Source organism: Dreissena polymorpha, chromosome 11 (assembly GCF_020536995.1).
Source record: "Dreissena polymorpha isolate Duluth1 chromosome 11, UMN_Dpol_1.0, whole genome shotgun sequence".
Taxonomy (NCBI): Eukaryota; Metazoa; Mollusca; class Bivalvia; order Myida; family Dreissenidae; genus Dreissena; species Dreissena polymorpha.
Genome location: NC_068365.1, coordinates 49,170,615 through 49,189,836, shown reverse-complemented (window position 1 = coordinate 49,189,836; position 19,222 = coordinate 49,170,615). Strand labels below are relative to the sequence as shown.

Sequence of the window (19,222 nt, the reverse complement as noted above, 5' to 3'; positions counted from 1 at the left end):
ATCATTTCACGACAATGGATTTTGAAACTTGAGCGACTTGGTGTGGAAGAAGGAGTGATACGGCGCTTCAGACAGGAGAAGATAACACCGGACATCATATCACTTATGTCACTGTACGACTTAAAATGCTTGGGTGTAAATGACAAAACAACTATCATGAAATTGCGTGTTGAATGTGTTTGTTACCGGAGTAATCCGTGATCACATAATACTGGTAGTACACGGTGTCGAAATATACGTTTTGAAATTTCAAGTACCATGATTCACCCCAGGAAACCCGATACCTTGCGGGTCATGTAATACCATAGGGGACAGTGCTGTGCATTTTGGCATGAACTTTCATAGGGTAAGTAAATTGGAAAAAATATTTTTTCAAAGTCCAATTTGAAACAACTGTGTATTAACATTGATAACAAAGGTATTGGCCTACATGTAGAAAAAATCCTGACAAATTGTATTACACAAATGAGCGAAATGTGGCTCCCTGAAGTAGACGTTCGGGCAAAACGGGTCATGTATAGGCATTTAGGGGAGAACAAACTGCTTTAATTTGCAAGCCACTACAATAATTAAAGGATTTATACAAACTTTCACATGTCTTCCATAACCTCTCAGCAGGGTTTCTCCAGAAAACTGTTTATTGTGGAGAAATTTGCGTTTTTAATGACCATGTTGGGAAAACATTGATGCCATTTGGGAAAGACCAGGAAACCATATGTGGGCAGCGACTTTATAATTCTTTTTCAGCCATTTTGTTGCAATTTCTTTGCTTTGTAGAGGCCTACAGTAAGTTTATGTGGGCACATATGCATTCAATTGTACTTTTAATGCCTTATATATGATCAGTAGTGCCTTTTCAACATTCTCGAGTTGTATTTCTTTTTACCAACACTATTTTGGAAAATATAAAGAAAGATTTGACTGCTTTGTCGCATACATTAATTGGTTAGGTACATAAAAATTATGTCTTAATAAGTGTATATGGGGTTTTTATGTAAAATATTTATGTGGCGTGTTCTGAGACTTTTGGTGCTAATTCGACAAGTGTCATAATGAGAAAAACTCATTTGAAATGAAGTCGCTAAACTTGCGCTTAATTTTGTTTAGATTGCCAAGTTTTCTGTGATTTTACTGTTAAGCGTATTTAAGTAGCATTAAAGTCAGCACAGACTGGCATTGGAAAAAAATGTCTATAAAACAAAATAATAATTGATTTTGACATTTTAATTTCAATGAGCTGACTTGTTACTCCCCATTTAACAAGTTTGGCCATTGCTAGTTTATAGCCGCAAACAAGACTTCAACACATGACGTTGATACAGATTTGATACATTTAACCACACAAAGTACAGTTGATTAAAAGAATAACACTTACCTTGTTCACAGACAAGTTAAATCATTATTATGAATTCTTGAAGGATATTTGCTGGAAAACTTTACAGATAAGTTATTAAATGATTAATCTTTTAGTTATTTGTTAAAACACAATTTTTTTGTTATTTTAAGTGTTTAAATTTAAACGTAATTCCCTATGTGTTCGATAACTGGTTCGTCCACCATATTTTCCATAATAACCGAAAGATATCTGACCTTCTTGAGAAGAAGTTTGATAAGTTATTAATACCACACTGCCAGAAAACACTAAGCATGTTTGCTAAATGCATGTGATATATTAAGAGGATGAAAAGGAACACTGTGCAAAAGCAACTTTTCCTGTCTATCCCACTTGCAGATGTAATAATGCAAGTTGCCAACCAAAATGGGACTAATAAAAGCTCATATTACAGCTAGTTGCTGTAACAAATTTACAATCACAAGCAGTCTTTGATTTTGTGCAATGACAGTGATAGATTTTAGAGTAACAATAGCTCTCATATTGATATAATATGTTTGAATGTTGAAGACATTTTACCTATACTCACTTTATTACAGTATGCATTTTTAATAATTTATATTCCATTCCACCTGTGATCATAAAGGTATGTGTTGCGCAAAATTCATTGATGCATCAATGATTCCCCAACATGGTCATTAAAAACGCAAATTTCTCCACAATAAATAGTTTTCTGAAGAAACCCTGCTGAGAGGTTATGGCAGACATGTGAAAGTTAGTATAAATCCTTTAATAATGGTAGTGGCTTGCAAATTAAAGCAGTTTTTTCTCCCCTAAATGCCTGAACATGGCCCGTTTTGCCCGATTTTCTACTTCAGGGAGCCACATTTCGCTCATTTTTTGTAAGAAAATTTGTCAGGATTTTTTCTACATGTAGGCCAATACCTTTGTTATCAATTTTAATACACAGTTGTTTCAAATTGGACTTTGAAAAATTTATTTTTTCCAATTTACTTACCCTATGAAAGTTCATGCTAAAATGCACAGCACTGTCCCCTATGGTATTACACGACCCGCAAGGTATCGGGTTTCCTGGGGTGTGATTGAAACATTGTTCGAAGCCGGATATTCAGTGAAGGACAATAGTATTGCGCTTGGTATTTCTGAAAGTACCTTATACCGGAAGATGTGTCAATTTCGCTTGTCAAAGCCCGCATTTACAGAAATTGATGAAGAAGAACTAAACATTGTTGTTGCCACGATTATCACTGAATTTCCTAGGTGTGAAGAAGAAATGCTGCAAAAAGTTTTACTTATAAAAGGAATAAAGGTACCATGATTTTACTATGTATAACTAGATCTTTTTTATTATTGAAGGCGTATACATAGACCGGTACATTGTTGATTGATTTAAGTAGACAGTCTATAAATAAACAGATACATTTGTCTGTGCAGATTCTAAAAAAGTATTATCAAACAATTGAAAACTAATTAAATTGTTAAGACTTGTTTTAGAGTACAGTATGATTAATTCCAAACCATCATACCTGAAACGGCTATCGCTTTAATATATTACAAATATGAATTTTGATAGAGTTTTTTCTTAGAAATTTCTATTGTCTCTAAGCCACTTGGCTAAATGGAGAAGTAAATTAAAGCATATTCATTTTTGCAAAAAACCAACATAAAGTATTATTTCTTATATAGGTTCAGCGTTTAAGGCTTCGTCAGTGTCTGAAACACCTAGACGAAGATGGAATTCGTGCACGAAAAAGAAGGCGGATACGACGTCGCATTTACAATTTTTCAGCTTCAAATTATTTATGGCAAATCGACTGCAACCATAAATTACACACAATCAACGTATTGAACGATTGAGGAGGGACGTGTATGACGGAGTCTTTAGTTATCTTTATGACTTATTTTACTTTTTAGAGGAGAATGGACTGCTGGACATTTTAAATGAAATAGACTTGTTTGCACTTCATTACGTATTTATTTCAAAGATAAATGAAAGGTTAAACACTTGGCAAGGTGCATGGAATCAACATCGAATACGAACAGTGAACTCAACACCAATGCGGCTTTACACGGCCGGTATTATGGACAACCCATCAGCACATGTTGATGATATCCTTCCAAACACTCGTACAGAATCTTCGTCTGATGAGGATATGGAGTCCCTGGACAACAGGCCAGTATTATCATCTCTTCAAATTAGTGTTGAAGAAATCCGGACGCAACGGCTCAACGAGTTATGTCCTCAAAACTGGAAGTCAAACAATCACGGGATAGACATCTTTTTGACAGCTAAACAGATATTAACTGAATGACAACACGATTGATTGCTTGATTCTTACAAGCTGCTTTATTATTTCCAAGCGGAGTTTAAGGGGCCTGTTTATAGACGTTCAACCCTTTGCAGAAAGTGTTTTCGTGACTATTATACCAAAATATGTTTCAATTTTCAAAGCAATTTATTTAGTCCCGATATATTAATTGACTTAATTAAATCTACAAAAGCGCAAGTATTAATTTAAATAATATTTTGTACTTAATTATGGTTATTATGGTGAAGTAAAATCTATACTTCAAGCTACAAATGCACTTCCTTCATTTGCGCTATCAACGTAACATTTTCATGTTCAATATAAATTGAGAATGAACATTTTTATGATGACAGAGGTGCAATTTCAGCATACTCCGCCTGCACATTATTTTTATCATAATTATGATATACCTTGCTTCCCCATATTATATAGCCATTACGAATATTTTTATCATAAACATGTGCAATATACCTTTAAGCGTTTTTATTTGCTAGTTTTCATAACACTGAATATGTGATAATGCGGAATATTACGCTAGTCAATTGTTTCAAGTGTTTGTACCATTCGAGTGGCTTGTGTGATGACGTATCTCACGAGTGGCGGATATGAAATAGCGCAAGCCATGTGACTCGTACAAACACTAGTAACAATTGACAAGAGTAATATTCCTTAATCAACTTTGAATCATTCAAGTTAAAAAAATTTTATGTTCTGTGTTCAATGTGACGTCATTAAAAGTAGTCCGGATATATGGTATCACGGAATTGGAAAACTAGCAAGTAGCATATGGGATTTATTTCTGTGCAGTTGAATCTTACTGATTTATACAATTAATATTTTAAGAAACGTAAAGCAGGTCTTTGTGTAAATATTTTTTATGCATTTTAAAGCATGTGATATAAAAAATCTGACACTTGTTTTAATGTCATACCTTAATTTGTAAAACTCGTCAACGAGGCTCGCTTACTAACAAAATTCCTGAACTCGTTCAATAAAATATAGTATGAAAATACAACTCGTGTCAGATCCTATCTAAAGATGTCAGAATCATTATAAAGGTATGACGGAAACTTTTAATAGTGTCTTAATTTTTTAACCAATACAATCAGGACATTATATGTCTTTAGGGGGTATTTTCTCAAGTTCGAACAGTTCTGTCGCCACAAATACCTTACTTGGCAAAATTCTGAATCGGCATTTTTTTCTCAGCGTTTCATCATCAACCCCACCAAATTTCAGAATTGTTTATAATAAGAGAAATATAACGCATTGAAGAGATAAGGTGGGCACAAACGACATCGGTGTTCAGCGAAACTATGTTTTACCGTCACCGGCGTTCAGCGAAAATTCTTGTAGCAAATAAAGTGTGCATCTGCCTTTCTAATAATTAAACACTCGTTTTTTTTACACGCCACACAATCTATGATTGGCATGTTCCGCCCCAGAGACATGCCTTTTCGCCCGTCCGAACTGACATTTACCAACCATATCATTACATTGTATGTGACCTTCTCATTTTAGCTATTAATGTATACCTCAAGGTTGCAGCATTTTATGACTAACAAGCATAACAAAAATAATCATAGTTATGGTTTGTTACAATCATTTTCTCCGTTATGAACTCCTTTTTGACTGATAAAATTTTGATACAGTGGTGTATATCAATTTAATGTAAAACACTCCTACCGCAGTCGTCTGTCATGTTGTAGACTAATGCGCGATTTTCGAGTGCGTGCAAAAATATTTGGCTTGTAAATTTCACTCTTCAGAAGTATAATAATGATGAAAGCACTTTATATAATGATGAGTGACCAATACATAAATAACGAATAGCTTCGTATATTAATGTCTAAACTTCATAGAAATATTAAAATACATATATCTTCATATAAATACATAATATATATGTATCGAGATATAATAATACATATATATAATACAATTTTATCTGTATCTCTCAATGTTTTATGTAAATATAAGGATCTTTTGCCTTCAAATATATAGAAGTAATGTATTTATATAAAGGAAGATCATCTGTGCATGATACATTCGTATTATAGTGTATATTTTTACATTTTATCTATATATAAGAAAATTTTATCTGTATATATTAATGCTTTATCTGTATATATTCAAATTATGTATTTATATATTGTGATTATGCATATAAATAATGGTTACAGGCATTCATATAAAGATCTTTTGCCTTCATATAAAGAAGTAATGCCTATATACTTTATAGAATGGAAAATTATCTGTGTATAATATATTTGTATCTGTATATTTTTACATTTAATCTATATTTAAGAAAATTAAATCTTTATATATTAATGCTCTATCTGTATATTTTCAAATTATGTATTGATATATTGTGATTATGGATATATATATATATATATATATATATTTTTTTTTTTTATTTATATATAATGGTTACATGCATTCATGCACAGTCAGATTGACTTAATATCACAAGTTTTGGTATTATCAGACAGTCAAGGCGTTCCATACTTTAATATAGGCGAGAGTTTATAATGATCTTAAATACATGAGCATTTGTTCGTACTGGACATATGCATCTATAACAATTTAATATGTATGCATTGCAATGTCGAAACCTCCGTTCAAAGGCTCAATTGGAATAATACCCACTGTCGTCTCAAAAAACTCGTTTTAGGACGTCTTACTTTTTTAAAACTTTTTAACAATACATGCTTTGTTTTGTTTTATAATAAGTATATACAACGTCATGAAATCTTCACAATCTTTATTTAACATTCAATATTAAGTTACTTTTAGTTTATGTTTTCGAATGCTATCGAAGAAGGCACAAATAATCGAAAACTCATTCTGAAGTTCCAAACAATGTCTGCACGGTTTGGTATGTGGAAACATCGTCTTTGCGCAAATGGTAAGATGGATTATGCCGTGCGTAATTAATTTATTTAAAAACATATTTAACTATAAAAATGAGCAAAGAAACAGCTCCACACAATTTTGCAACACCGAAGGGTATGACGTCGCATAACACAGTGCTGTACGTGTGAATTATATCATAATACAGTGTATATGTTTACAACATTCACTGGTATTTCCACTCGGATCCGTTTATATCAAACAACCCGCTTAGGAAAATAATATTTACACACGTTGAGGTTGTGCGTAGGTATGCGATGTAAAAAATTCAAAACCCGAGCCCTGAAGGGCAAGCAAAACGTAATAGACACAAATATATTTATAGTTTTATTGAAATGAATACAGTAACATTAACATAAATGTAACAGCATTATTTTTCAACTCATAGATTTACACATTTAATGAGCAATCTATAATAAATGAGATCATGTAAAAGCACATATAAAACTGTTCCAAGAAATAATCAATTCGAAAACACGATAATTGTTTGCATAATACACATTTTCATTTTAACTTACATATAATAAAGAATAGCTGAAAGAATTGTGTGATCCCTTTTACATTAATGCAGTTTAATAGCTCAAATAAGACTCGCTGTGGAAAAATGGACGAAATGCATGTGCGAAAAGTGTCGTCCCATATTAGCCTGTGCGGACTCGTTTTACCAGAGCTAGGCTCAAGTACTAATTCTGTATCTCGCCAGTTGTATTATAACCTCTAAGACCATTTATAAATTTACGACATTTAAAGTTATGCAACCCTTATCACCTGGAACAGTTTACAAGAACAGTAATTAGAATGTAATACCATACATATATAATAAAGATAAACGTTCAAATATCCTATACATTGAACGAGAATCCTTTTCAAGGTTTTAGACTTTTATTCCTTCAAATTCAAGCGGAGACGTTATTATTAGCAATTATCAAAATACATCTCGGCTTTTTGGAACATAATAGCACGTAATCTAACACAATCGATTTTTATTCAAGAACGGAAATACTTATATGCATTATAATTACGCGCCAAACATTAATGTATACTACAAACTATTTATACAATGTCTATATTAAAAATAGACTTCAATCGTGAATGATGATGTGAAACACATGTTATTTTATAGACGGGGAGCCGAACTTTCCTCAAAATCGTCCTTAAAAGGTAAACAGCAAGTTCAACGATTCAATTTTGACTACCTTAAAATATTACTCACTAATGGTATCAAAGTATTATTTGACAAGTATTTAAATTCTAAATAACTACGTTTCTTATTTGCCCCCTTTCATGCATAATGTTAATTAGTTTATACAGTTGTTGACAATATAAACTTGATTGATATCATTATTTATCACAAACAAACATAGTTGAATCATACATACTATCTTAACAGATATACTGGCCGGAACAAATCACGGTCTGTCTTAACATCACGATGTAAGCATTTAAAAATACTGCTCACAGGTGAAGACCCTGATATATACAGGTTATATTTCTGCATGCAAGCAATAATTGAAAACTCACCTACCAGCCTAGTGGCTGCATCATCAATGTAAACACCATGTTAAAAACTGAACAACGTTGTTACTGACATTTTGTCATTGTGTTTCATCATTAACAAGAACAAATAATTAAAATTGTAATGAATAACTAAGCACGGTTGTATATGTTGTGTATCTGCGATTTTAGCCTTTTCTATTACAAAGGCAACAAAGCGGTCACTGTGGTTTCTATGGGTGTTTAAACGATGCTGATATAATATGACTGCTTGCATTTAATGAGGTTTCGTTAAAGTATACATCATTTGATAAAGGAATTGATCCAAGAAAGTCACGTGCACTTAATTGAGATTGTCTCTACAATTCTTTGACCTCAGGTTTCTATGTTTGCTGTCGTGGTGATTATCATTACAGCGCGCACATGTTTCACGCAAGAATTTGCTAAAGCTAAATATAGATTTAAAGTGAGGTTAATATTTTACGTTCATGTAACTTAAATATAAACATGAAAGCGAAGTAAATGTTTAAAAACGACAATCTTCCTTGTCTCGAGCCCTATGACACTGAATCAAATGATGTTCATTCAAAATCTATATTAGTTAAGTCAACACGCGAAACATATCATCGTTATCAATTAAATCAATAATAGCCTAAATTTCCTTGGATCAGAATTTTACAGAGGGTGTGTTTGGATCCCGTTTTTGTTACTCTGCTATAACGTTGTCAATTACTTGTAGCATGTGATCGAAATCGAATACATATCTTCAGTTCATTTAGATTGTAGATTTATTAACTACTACTTGTGTGTTTGCATAACCTAATTGTATATTTAACTCTTTCAGTGCTGGAACCGAATTTTGAAGGCTTTTGCAAACAGTTTGGATCCAGATGAGACGCCACAGAACGTGGCGTCTCATCAGGATCCAAACTGTTTGCTATTCTGATAGTATTCTTTGAAAAAAATCGAATAAAAATGCGAATTTAAAAATTCAGCAGACGACATTTAAGCAGACGACAAATTTCCCAACATGCAAAGGGTTAATGTCAGAAATGGTATTTCCAATTTTTGGTGACACATCAGTGAGAATATCTATGCTTTAGCACAATCAGGTGATACTGATACCTCACAATATAAAAATAGAAAGTATTAAGCAGTATACCCGTAGCATTAACATTTGAAGAAAATCCTCTACATTGCCCGATATGTAATTTAAAAAAAAATGATTGTTGTCGTTGGAGGCAATGTAATGTTTGTGATTATCATAAGTAGCCATGTTACTATATTGTGGTCCTTGTGCACCATTTTAACGTCTTACAATGTTGTCAGCACATAAATCCCTGCCACGCGATATATACATACATTCATTTGCACCATCTAATGCCATTTCACTTAATCATGATTAATTTGTACCAAACTATACTGTTAAACATTTGTACATATACACTGTCGCACCGTTACATGTTATTTCACTGATTCATTTTATCCCGGTGCCAAAACTTTTTCCACGTAGTTTTCAACGCGTGTGTTCACCATATCAAACACTTTCATTGTCAATGTTTTAGCATGTTTCATATTGATTCCCGTGTCTCACATTATACCGCGAAGATCGTGCACGTCCAAACGCACAATTTCATAGTCCCTTTCTCATTATGCCTGTTATAAAGCACAGGCTGTCCGTTTGATATACTAAGCACATTTTTATTCGTATTGCGTCTTGGTTATAGAAAGAGAGATCCGTCAACATTGTAACGTGGTTCTCAGTCCGTGACTGTAGTCGGGATTCACAAAGTATGCTTTCTAGTCAAGTTGGGTATCGATATACGTCTCTTCGTATATTGATTCCTGAAAATTTAAGTTAAAACAATATAGCATAAATCTCCTAAAACTGTAATTTGAGTTAGCGCTACAATGGGAACGAGTATAGCAAGGACTTGTAAGTTTCGCTCAATTATTTGTATCGTTTAAGTCTATTCCTTTGTGAAATATCTTACTTCATGCACATGTTAAATATAGATTATGGTATCAAACAGTCCGCTTACGAAAGAAAGCATTCGTTAATGCCCTTACCCATCGATTTGGCCTTTCCCGTATCCACGGCTGAATGTTTGAGCGGAAGAATCGGGTGGAATAACTTCTCAAGGACTGGCCAGCCGAGATTCCACATTTGACCACCAGCATGGACGTCTGGACCAGGTAAGTGTACCACGCCACCTGTAGCACAAAATTACCAGCGTCTAAAATGGTACTCACAATACATAGATGAGATGTGCCTGGAAAACTCTGGGAAGTGCATGTGCGTCCAGCATCATCCCTGATAAGCCTGTTCAGTACGCACACGGTGACGACAATTTCCGGTTTTACGTTGTGTTTTTTTTTTCGTTTAAAAGAAGTCTCTCCTAGGACTCATTGAAACCAGTTTAGGCGAAAAAATGTTATCTCTGATAAGCCTGTGCGGATCGCACAGGCTAATCTGGGACGACACATTATGTGTATGCATTAAGCCAGTTTTCCCATGGCGAGGCACATTTCTCCGTGCATATTGTACCAATGCGTACAGTGTATCAATCTGGAGGTGATTTGTGGAACATGAGCGTTGAACAGTTACAAGCCACCAATAAGAACATTCACAAGTGATTTAAAGAACAAGTTCGTCTCGTACTGAGTTTGCACTTATACATATTTTTGTTTTTAGACGACATTGAACGCACATGTCATAAATTACCTGTAAGCCCAGTTTTCCCAGAAAGAGGCTCAAATCAGAAGAAATGGTGTTTACCTGGTCCCATCCAACAGTATCGGCCAGTTCCCGACTCACAGCCTGTTTGAACTCATCGTAAGTGGGCGCCTTGAGCAAGCTTTGTATGGCCCGGGCAATGAGCGATAGTAATTCCACATTTGGCTGGGCCTGTGATGACAGATGATGTATTTGATTTAAGCGAACAAATAATGTGCTTAAACATTGATTGAGTCTTCAAAGTCAGCAAATGCGCTTATATATATATATATATAATTCTTTTGTTTGACATCGAAGCAACTAACATGAGCAATAGATAGAGAAATAGCTGTGTATTAATTATATACAGTTTAGGACAAGTGAACTGTTCTTTTTACAAACCTAAAGGTCACATAAAGCACTACGTACCCGGTCGGATCTGAAGATAGGATGAGTGTCAGCAACGTTTCGCAGTTCTTTGATGATATCCAATTCCAAACCTAATATACGAAATTATTAAATAGTTATCCACATTACTGTATTTTTATTGGTCTCTGGAGGAAGATGTAAATTGTCCGGCAATTCAAAATTATGACAAAGTTAACTTTTAGTGATTAATGTTAGTGTTAATGGCTAAGAAGCATCTCATGGTTAGAAAGCTCTTCAGACAATCTCATTAAAAGTTTATGTAAACATAAAAATACTTTATATGATGAAATCAGATTTTCACAGTTTACGTTGCTTTCGAGATTTACGTATAAAAAATATGCAAACACCATAAATTCTACATGAGGTGATCAAGTGCGTCCGTCAATCATGTTATTCCATGTAAAGCTTATCACTTACTTGAAAGTCGACGCTCGGCTCGGAAGCTGGTCGCTTTTGATTCTGACTTGAGCAATTGTTTGTTTACAATAGAATCACCGATGGCTCTAAGCCTATGTGCGATGTCAATCCAAGCACGTTGGCTGTCATTTCGATCGGCGATTTCGCCGTCCGATTCGTCATTTATGACCTCGTTAAACTCGACCGTCGGGAATGTTGGTCCATCTTAAACATTAAAATACATTTACCACCATACGAATCGCGATCAGAATTGTCGGATCGAAGGAAACAAAATAATACGACAACCACAATATATTACAAATGTGACACCAATATTAATCATACATACATCTTTCATCTCACAAAATATAAATAAATATTAATGTCAACGGCATCATCATATAAAGTATTTCTGCTTACTTTCTTTAAAAATCACGTGTTTTGTGTACATGAAAGGAAACACTTTACTCTTCAACTATTTATACAAATGAACATTAGTTTGTTACCTGTGATGTTTTTACCCCCATCCCCGTCAGTTTCAACGTCGGAAGATAAATCGCTTCTCACACCTGGCCATTCTCTGCAAGTTGGCGAAAGTTTATCAAAGTTTGCCGGTTTACATTTCACTAGTCCATCTAAACGTAACTGTGAACGGTCCGGTTTTCGAGTTGGCACCCACTCAATGATTTTCTCGAAAAGGTCTGTGATATCATCAGCTTCCTTCGTTGAATCTTCAATAAACGGATGTATACTTTCTGCTTGCGGCGTTTTCGAGTGCGGTGTTGGGTTTTCATGACGGTTCTTTTCATTCTTTTGAAGTTTAAACGTTTTGTCTGGCTGCTTTGGTTTGTCTTATGAAAGAAAAAAATCAAAGACCCAAACTTTCAATAATGAAATAGCATTCGTGTATAATATATTTAATATATTTAGTATGAATATATCACATACGAAAGCAATGTATTTAATAGCATGTATGTAATTGAAATAAAGTAAACTTGAAAATCATGTACGGAAAAGCTTACAGATTTCAATTGTGGTATTCTTTTTTAATAAGAACTTTTTTTACAAGTTGCCTTTTATACTCTTGTTGTCCTTTGTGTTTGATATTATGTATTACACATGGCGAGTTTGACGATAACGAGAATGTCAACAATGTTACTATTAATTTCTTTAATGTTTAAGTTTTAATACCCATGTGTAAATTTTGATATATTTATATCGATTTGTTGATATCACACGTCCTTAATCGGGTACAGTTTTTGAATGCATGGGTAGTTTACTTATGGATTGAGTTTAAACTGATACCTGAACATATTAGAACGTCGCAATATTATCCGCAATCGTAAAATATAGGTCACACGTTGATGACAGGAAATACACATTAATCAGAACTTAAATAAAAGGATTCATGTTAAATATCAAATTTCTCCAATATGTTTACTTTACCTGGTGTTCAACAATCCATACGCAATAAATCAATGGTTTTAGGTCACGTAAAATAAAAGTTCATCGTTGGGAAACCAATGCCAAACACAGAAAGCTTTAAATAAAAAAACCACTTTAAAATCACTATTACTACGTTGGCCACAAATGAACTTGTTTTTGGTTGAGACATTATGCCTTCTTCTAAACATCGTTACTCGAAAGAAATACGTGTAGTATTCTAAATTTCAAATGCATGCTGATTGGATTTTGTATTCAGATAAAACAAGTGTACAACGATTTGTTGATGCCATTTGGTCAAATTCTACAAGCCACGTAATGAAATATAATATAAGTATTTAATTTCTCAACGATACGTTACGCTCAACACACTTTGGATTTGTGACCACACGCATGTACAGTTTTGTATATGCATACTTACTACATTCAATTAATAATTGGTTTCAGTGTCAGTAAGTTTTGTTTTTTAACGATATTTGGAACGCTTATTGAACTTTTAAGGAAAGAAATCGTCGGTTATTGGGTTTCAGTCAAATGGTTGGAACGACGTATGAAAAAAACTTTTTGTCGCAGTATTTGACCCATGTTCAGTAAACAGATATATGTCATCATGCACCCCTAATAAAGGTAACCACAAACAAACTTAAAACTTCTTAATGATTATATCCAGGTACGGTTTTTATTGTGATACACGTGATAGGTACATCGATACCACCCGACAGCAAACTGATACGTTTAGAAAAACGGTGTGTCCTTACTTTTAAGACGTCTGAAGCTATTTCGAATTATCGTCAGAAGGCCGGGACTCTTATCGCTTTTAGCACCGCTGTCGCCATTCTTCCTGCCAGACGACACATTCGCTTCCGGTGATTCTGTATGTACCCGAGTACGATCTTCCGACTGTACATAATGACCTGCTTCCATGATTCCATTATCCAGGGTAGTATAGGACGCTTTTGCCTCCGAATGACAAGGGTTCACATTGTGCACTTTAACTGTACAAGTTTCGGGGCTAGCACCTGTTTTAGATTTAATTGTGCGATCGCGTCTAAATTGTTTGTTCATGCGTTTCTTGAATCGATTCAATCTCGATTCTTTCTTTCGGGAAGACATGCTTGATCCTTGGTCATCGTCCGCAGCTGTAGAATGATAGGTCCCGAACCTTGGAGGCTGTGTCATTGCTGAAAATAGTATGCTATTTTAGCACATAAAAAACTTTAAATCGTATCCAAATATGTCTGATCAGGTAAATTGACAAACATATAAACAGGTAAGAGGAGAAGACCGATTAACTTTGATTTGATTAAAATGATAAAATAAAGGATTTCACTACCATACTATTTTTGTAAATGTACACAATCAAACAACATAAACTTTTAAATACGTAAAACACCTAAAGCGACTATATTATAATAGCTATAATTATCATTTTGTTTTTATTATAATTATTTGTATTATTTTTATTCTAAATATTAGTACTATCATTATAATCATCATGATAATAATCAAACCTAGCAATAAGCGCCTAACCATCTAACACTCACTGTTACTATCACCTCCATGTCCCATTTAGGCGCGTCTAATGTGTTTAATATCCAATTACAAAATAAATGTTTAGTCGTTACACTCGATTTTACAACGCTTAGATATAAACATTTTAATGTCACGTGTCTTCTAGATAGGAAATGAGTGTTTATTGTTGGACCGTTAAAACTGGAATTCCATCGGATTACGTAACCCGTGTATGATATCAAAGCATGTTTACATGTTTAATTTGTGAACGAGTTGTCGATAAAAAGATAGGGAACAAATGGCGGAGCTTGGCTAAGTATTCGTGGCCTTGCATGATAACCTATGGAACGCCATAGCCGTCTTACGTTGTTACATTTATGTCTGTCTTCTTTAGGAGGTGTTTTATTATGTCAAACCGTCGTGATATCTTGTCCATATTTGTTGTTGTCTTGTCAAAACACAGTCGTATTATGTCAAACCGTCTTGTTATCTTGTCTGAATGTGGTGCTGACTTGTCTAAATACAGTCTTCTTATGGAATAAGTCCATAGTGTATACCTGAGACAAAACTCTTCCAATCGTCAACTTCGGGGAGCTGTCTTTTGGCAATGCCGCATCATGCACGATCAACTTGGGTGGATTTTTCCATAACAGGACGAGTCAATACCATTTGGTGACGAAACGTTCTGGAGCGTTATCGATGGTTTGCCGATCACCACAAAACTGCCCCGATTAAAAGTTCTATGTTCAAACTTTAAATGTTAAAAAATATCGTTGTCAAAGATTTCTTAGATTCCAAACAGGCATTGCGGGTTCCTGGAAGCTTTAAATACAGACAAGAACTGATCTCAGATCGTCGCCCCGTTAACCTGAAACATACCAACTTTGCAAAGTGGCCTTTCGTAAACAATTCGCTAGGATTTATGGGAATATTTTATTTAAGTCAGAATCATTCGGTCCGGCCGATTTTCAAAGACGACATCAAAAATTCACAAAATAGATTATCTGAAGATCGTGTAAGACTTCTTAACAAGAATTGTGATGTAACTTGATTGAGAACCAGTGCACATAAAGACATGCAAATAGACATAGTGTTCAAGTCAGTATACGGACAAAACTACAGCAATACTTAAGGAAGCGAGACAATATAACATGTGCATTATCATCGAGATAATAGGCCTAAATCGATTGTATAATGTTGCATAAAATATTATTGAATTTAGGGAAACAGTTGCTTAAGTTATTAACCATGCATCATGTCTATTTCTAAATCGTCGAAAAATATTAAAATACGTATTATGAATAACTTGTTCACTAAATAATACACATCTCGCCCATTATATCCGGCTTGCTGGAAAATTCCCGCATGCGTGTGATAAATGTTAGTATTTGTAAAAGGACGAAACTCATTGGCTAATGTACTAATCAATTAACTATAAAATAAACAAGATGTGTTTGTGAAACACTATGTCTCCCCATATATTTGACCTTTGACCTTGAAGGATGACCTTAACCTTTCACCACTCAAAATGTGCAGCTCTATGAGGTACACATGCATGCCAAATATCAAGTTGCTATCTTCAATATTGCAAAAGTTATGGCAAATGTAAAAGTTTGACGCAAACAAACCAGCAAACCATCAAACAGACAGGGCAAAAACAATATGTCCCCCAGTATAGACTGAACATAAATCTAAGATAGTACAAATATGGGTAACGCGCCTATGCCAAGTTACAATTCTATGTTATGACGATAACAGCTTATAATCATTAAATCATGCGGGTAATCGGGTATGAAAAAATGAGCTAAATGTCAAAATATATTACATATATATTATATGAGTATTGATCTATAAGGTGTTATCATTGATGGTGTACTCGCGGTGTAGATAAACGATATCAATCGTCATCGGGAGCAAGGAGAGCGTCTAATTACAGCACTGAAGTCCTTGCATGTTTTATGCGCAAAGAATGCATGCACAACAAGTAAGGAGGGCAATCGGAAAATATTTATGTTTAATCATATCATAGGCAACACGTGTTCTGAATCATATGATGACACTCACACTACTGAAATAAACCCATATATCCTGTCCATGAATTATCGGCAGATGTCACGTTAGAACTACCATTGGCATGCACTGTTATTTAATCATTTGTTATCATCCCCGGCAGTGTACTTCATTATTGGTATGCAATTAATAAGTATTTCAAACAAAGTTTCTATTTAGTTGACGTATACTTTAATAGAACGGTAGACCGGTAGACACCATATTCGTTGGTAAAATCTTTCCACATAAGGAAGGATTGGTAACTTTCTGTGTTATGCCCCCGAAGAAGGCATATAGTCATCACATTGTCCGTCTGTCTGTCCGTCCGTCCGTCTGTCCGTCACACTTTTACGTTTAGGTTTCGAAAAATGTTCATAACTTCGATGTCGCTTCATATGTAACCTTCATATTTGGTATGTATGTGTATATGGACAAGGCCTTTCCATACGCACACAAATTTGGACCCTTCGACCTTTACCTTGAACTTATGGTCCGCGTTTAGGTTTCGAAATCTGTGTTTAGGTTTCGAAAAAGCGTTTTCGGGGGCATATGTCTTCCGATGGAGCCAGCTCTTGTTTCTAATTTGATACAAATTCTTGTTATTTTCTACATGACTAATTTGTGTATAGCTGGTTTACAGAAAAAATGAAATGTTTCTGTGTCACTTCAAATGCGTACCACGAAGTTATTCTGGTATATTGTAAACAATATATGTATTGCTGAAATTTAAATTCCCGATCACTTAACAAAAAGTTTTTATCGGACGTTTAAACTTAAACCATATTGGGTGAGATACTTTGAATCAAATGTGAATAATAATCTTCATGTTTAAAAATGACAAACATTATAAAAAAATAATAAGTTGTTGATTTCAGACTTTCAGTGGCGGGGTCCTATGCAAAAATTTGCATAATAATGCTCACTGATAAATTACGAGTTCCAGTGGCCTTTTGTATAGGCCTTGAAGATCCGTCCATGTTGTCGGCATAGCACATGTTGATCATTTTGTCAGATGCGCACTTTTTATCACGCGATTATTTGCCGTACGACTCTTTATCCGCATACATGTACACATGTACTTGTTTTCGTCAACTTAGCTTATGTACTTTTTATGACAGGATCCAGATTGGTTGGACAAGTAATTCTTATTTATGTACTTTTTTCAATTGTTTCCACAATCGTCTCTTAGATTAAGTAGGTCGGGTTGCGTTATTATTCTAATTTTTTTCTAAATACACGAGTTATTTTTCGTTGTAATTATGATATGCAACGACCTGCAGACATTATCAACATTTTTATTTAACATTCCATATTTCGACAATTATAGTTTAATTTTACAAATATGATTTATTAAGTAAAAAATAATGGAAAACTAATTCTGGAATATCAATGAGTTGATGACCTGCACGGTCAGGTAAGTGGGAACAAGAAATATCTTTAAAAAAAATATACGGCGTTGATTGTGGTTGGAGTTAATGAAAGGTAGAGTTCAATGAATGAGATCAAAGATAGCGAATGTCTTTTTCTGTGCAGTTCTAAGCTGCATCAAACGCAGTACGGGATGATACGCGGGAGTTTTCGCGGCTTATTTTACATTATTACATATTGCTGGTCATAAACCTATAGATACAAAACAGAAAACCAAAAGAAGAATGGAAGTGAAATTAAAACATACGAGTCAACCAGCCACACGCGAAGTATCCGTACATATTTTAAATATTTATACGCGCGTTCTTCGAACTAACCTGTTTTAGTGGTTTGTCTGGCATTGCTATTTGATTTGATTATTAACAGTATCGAGAATCATCGCGCTCATGCTTAATTCATTAGTCAATATGATGGAATAATTCTTGTTAAATTAATTAAAAATAATATTTATCATAGTATTGTTGAAAACACATTAAGAATCTATTATTGACATACCATATTATATCGCTGGATATCTTCATTTAACATCTGTCTGGTCTAAAGAAAATTCCAGTTCACCTAGTTCACGCTATAGCGTCTTTATTATGTAACGATTATTTTCCTGGTCGCGAACTTCGATCAGCACATAGGGTAGAGACGCAGAGATTACATGTATGTAAACTCTGACATTCACACACAGTGGCCGCAAATTGACCCGATATACCTCGCGGGTTGAAATGCAATGCATTAAAGTTAGTCTTCGCTTCCACTGCTCTCTATACTTTTACATGTTAACATGTTGACAGAAATATGGAAGTTTGTACTAAATATGAGAACATAGCCTTTAAGTGCAAACGTTCTCGCGCTGAAAATATTCTGAAAATAAAAGGTGGACGCACAAACTGTATTGATGTCGAGATTGAGTGTAAAACTGTTCTATCTATAAAGCCTTTTCATTAGAGATAAAATTGTTTCATGCTAAACACGCAGTAAAACAGTGTTACAAAGACGCGGACATGTTTCCAATGTTCTGGTCGTATTCTCAAATCAGCCAATGCAGTCAATGAAGGGTATTCATCTGCACTTGGCCGCGGGAAGTTTTATTTGAATTCTATTGGACGCTAACACAGGTCACGTAAGGTGAAAAGCTGCCGTAGTCAGCTCCGCCGAAAAAAATGTGCCTATGGTAAGGTGGAT

At 34.4% G+C, this 19,222-nt stretch overlaps 1 protein-coding gene across 5 annotated transcripts; it reads right to left on the bottom strand.

Moving 5' to 3' along the window:
- Positions 1 to 6,893: 6,893 nt before the first annotated feature.
- Positions 6,894 to 14,826, bottom strand: LOC127850187 (uncharacterized). 5 transcript variants are annotated; one of them, XM_052383015.1, is made up of 8 exons: positions 14,569 to 14,826; positions 13,816 to 14,238; positions 12,121 to 12,465; positions 11,636 to 11,839; positions 11,219 to 11,289; positions 10,853 to 10,981; positions 10,144 to 10,287; positions 6,894 to 9,918 (listed from the first exon to the last, which is right to left on the bottom strand). In XM_052383015.1, exons 1-8 carry the CDS (start codon positions 14,588 to 14,590, stop codon positions 9,874 to 9,876), a joined length of 1,383 nt encoding a protein of 460 aa, XP_052238975.1. In that variant the 5' UTR covers positions 14,591 to 14,826; the 3' UTR covers positions 6,894 to 9,873. The 5 variants fall into 5 exon arrangements, with proteins under 5 accessions (XP_052238975.1, XP_052238977.1, XP_052238978.1 ...); XM_052383017.1 differs by having other exon boundaries at positions 12,136 to 12,465; positions 14,602 to 14,826; XM_052383018.1 differs by having other exon boundaries at positions 14,588 to 14,825.
- Positions 14,827 to 19,222: the final 4,396 nt, after the last annotated feature.

What these genes read in the sequence shown, in the direction of transcription:
- LOC127850187 (XM_052383014.1), bottom strand. Translation starts at nt 14,626, where the DNA reads ATGGGACATGGAGGTGATAGTAACA. An exon ending in TAGCTTCAGACGTCTTAAAA is followed by an intron (nt 12,466 to 13,815) that starts GTAAGGACACAC and finishes TTCTTTCATAAG; the next exon opens with ACAAACCAAAGCAGCCAGAC. An exon ending in GGGAAAGGCCAAATCGATGG is followed by an intron (nt 9,919 to 10,143) that starts GTAAGGGCATTA and finishes TTAAATTTTCAG; the next exon opens with GAATCAATATACGAAGAGAC.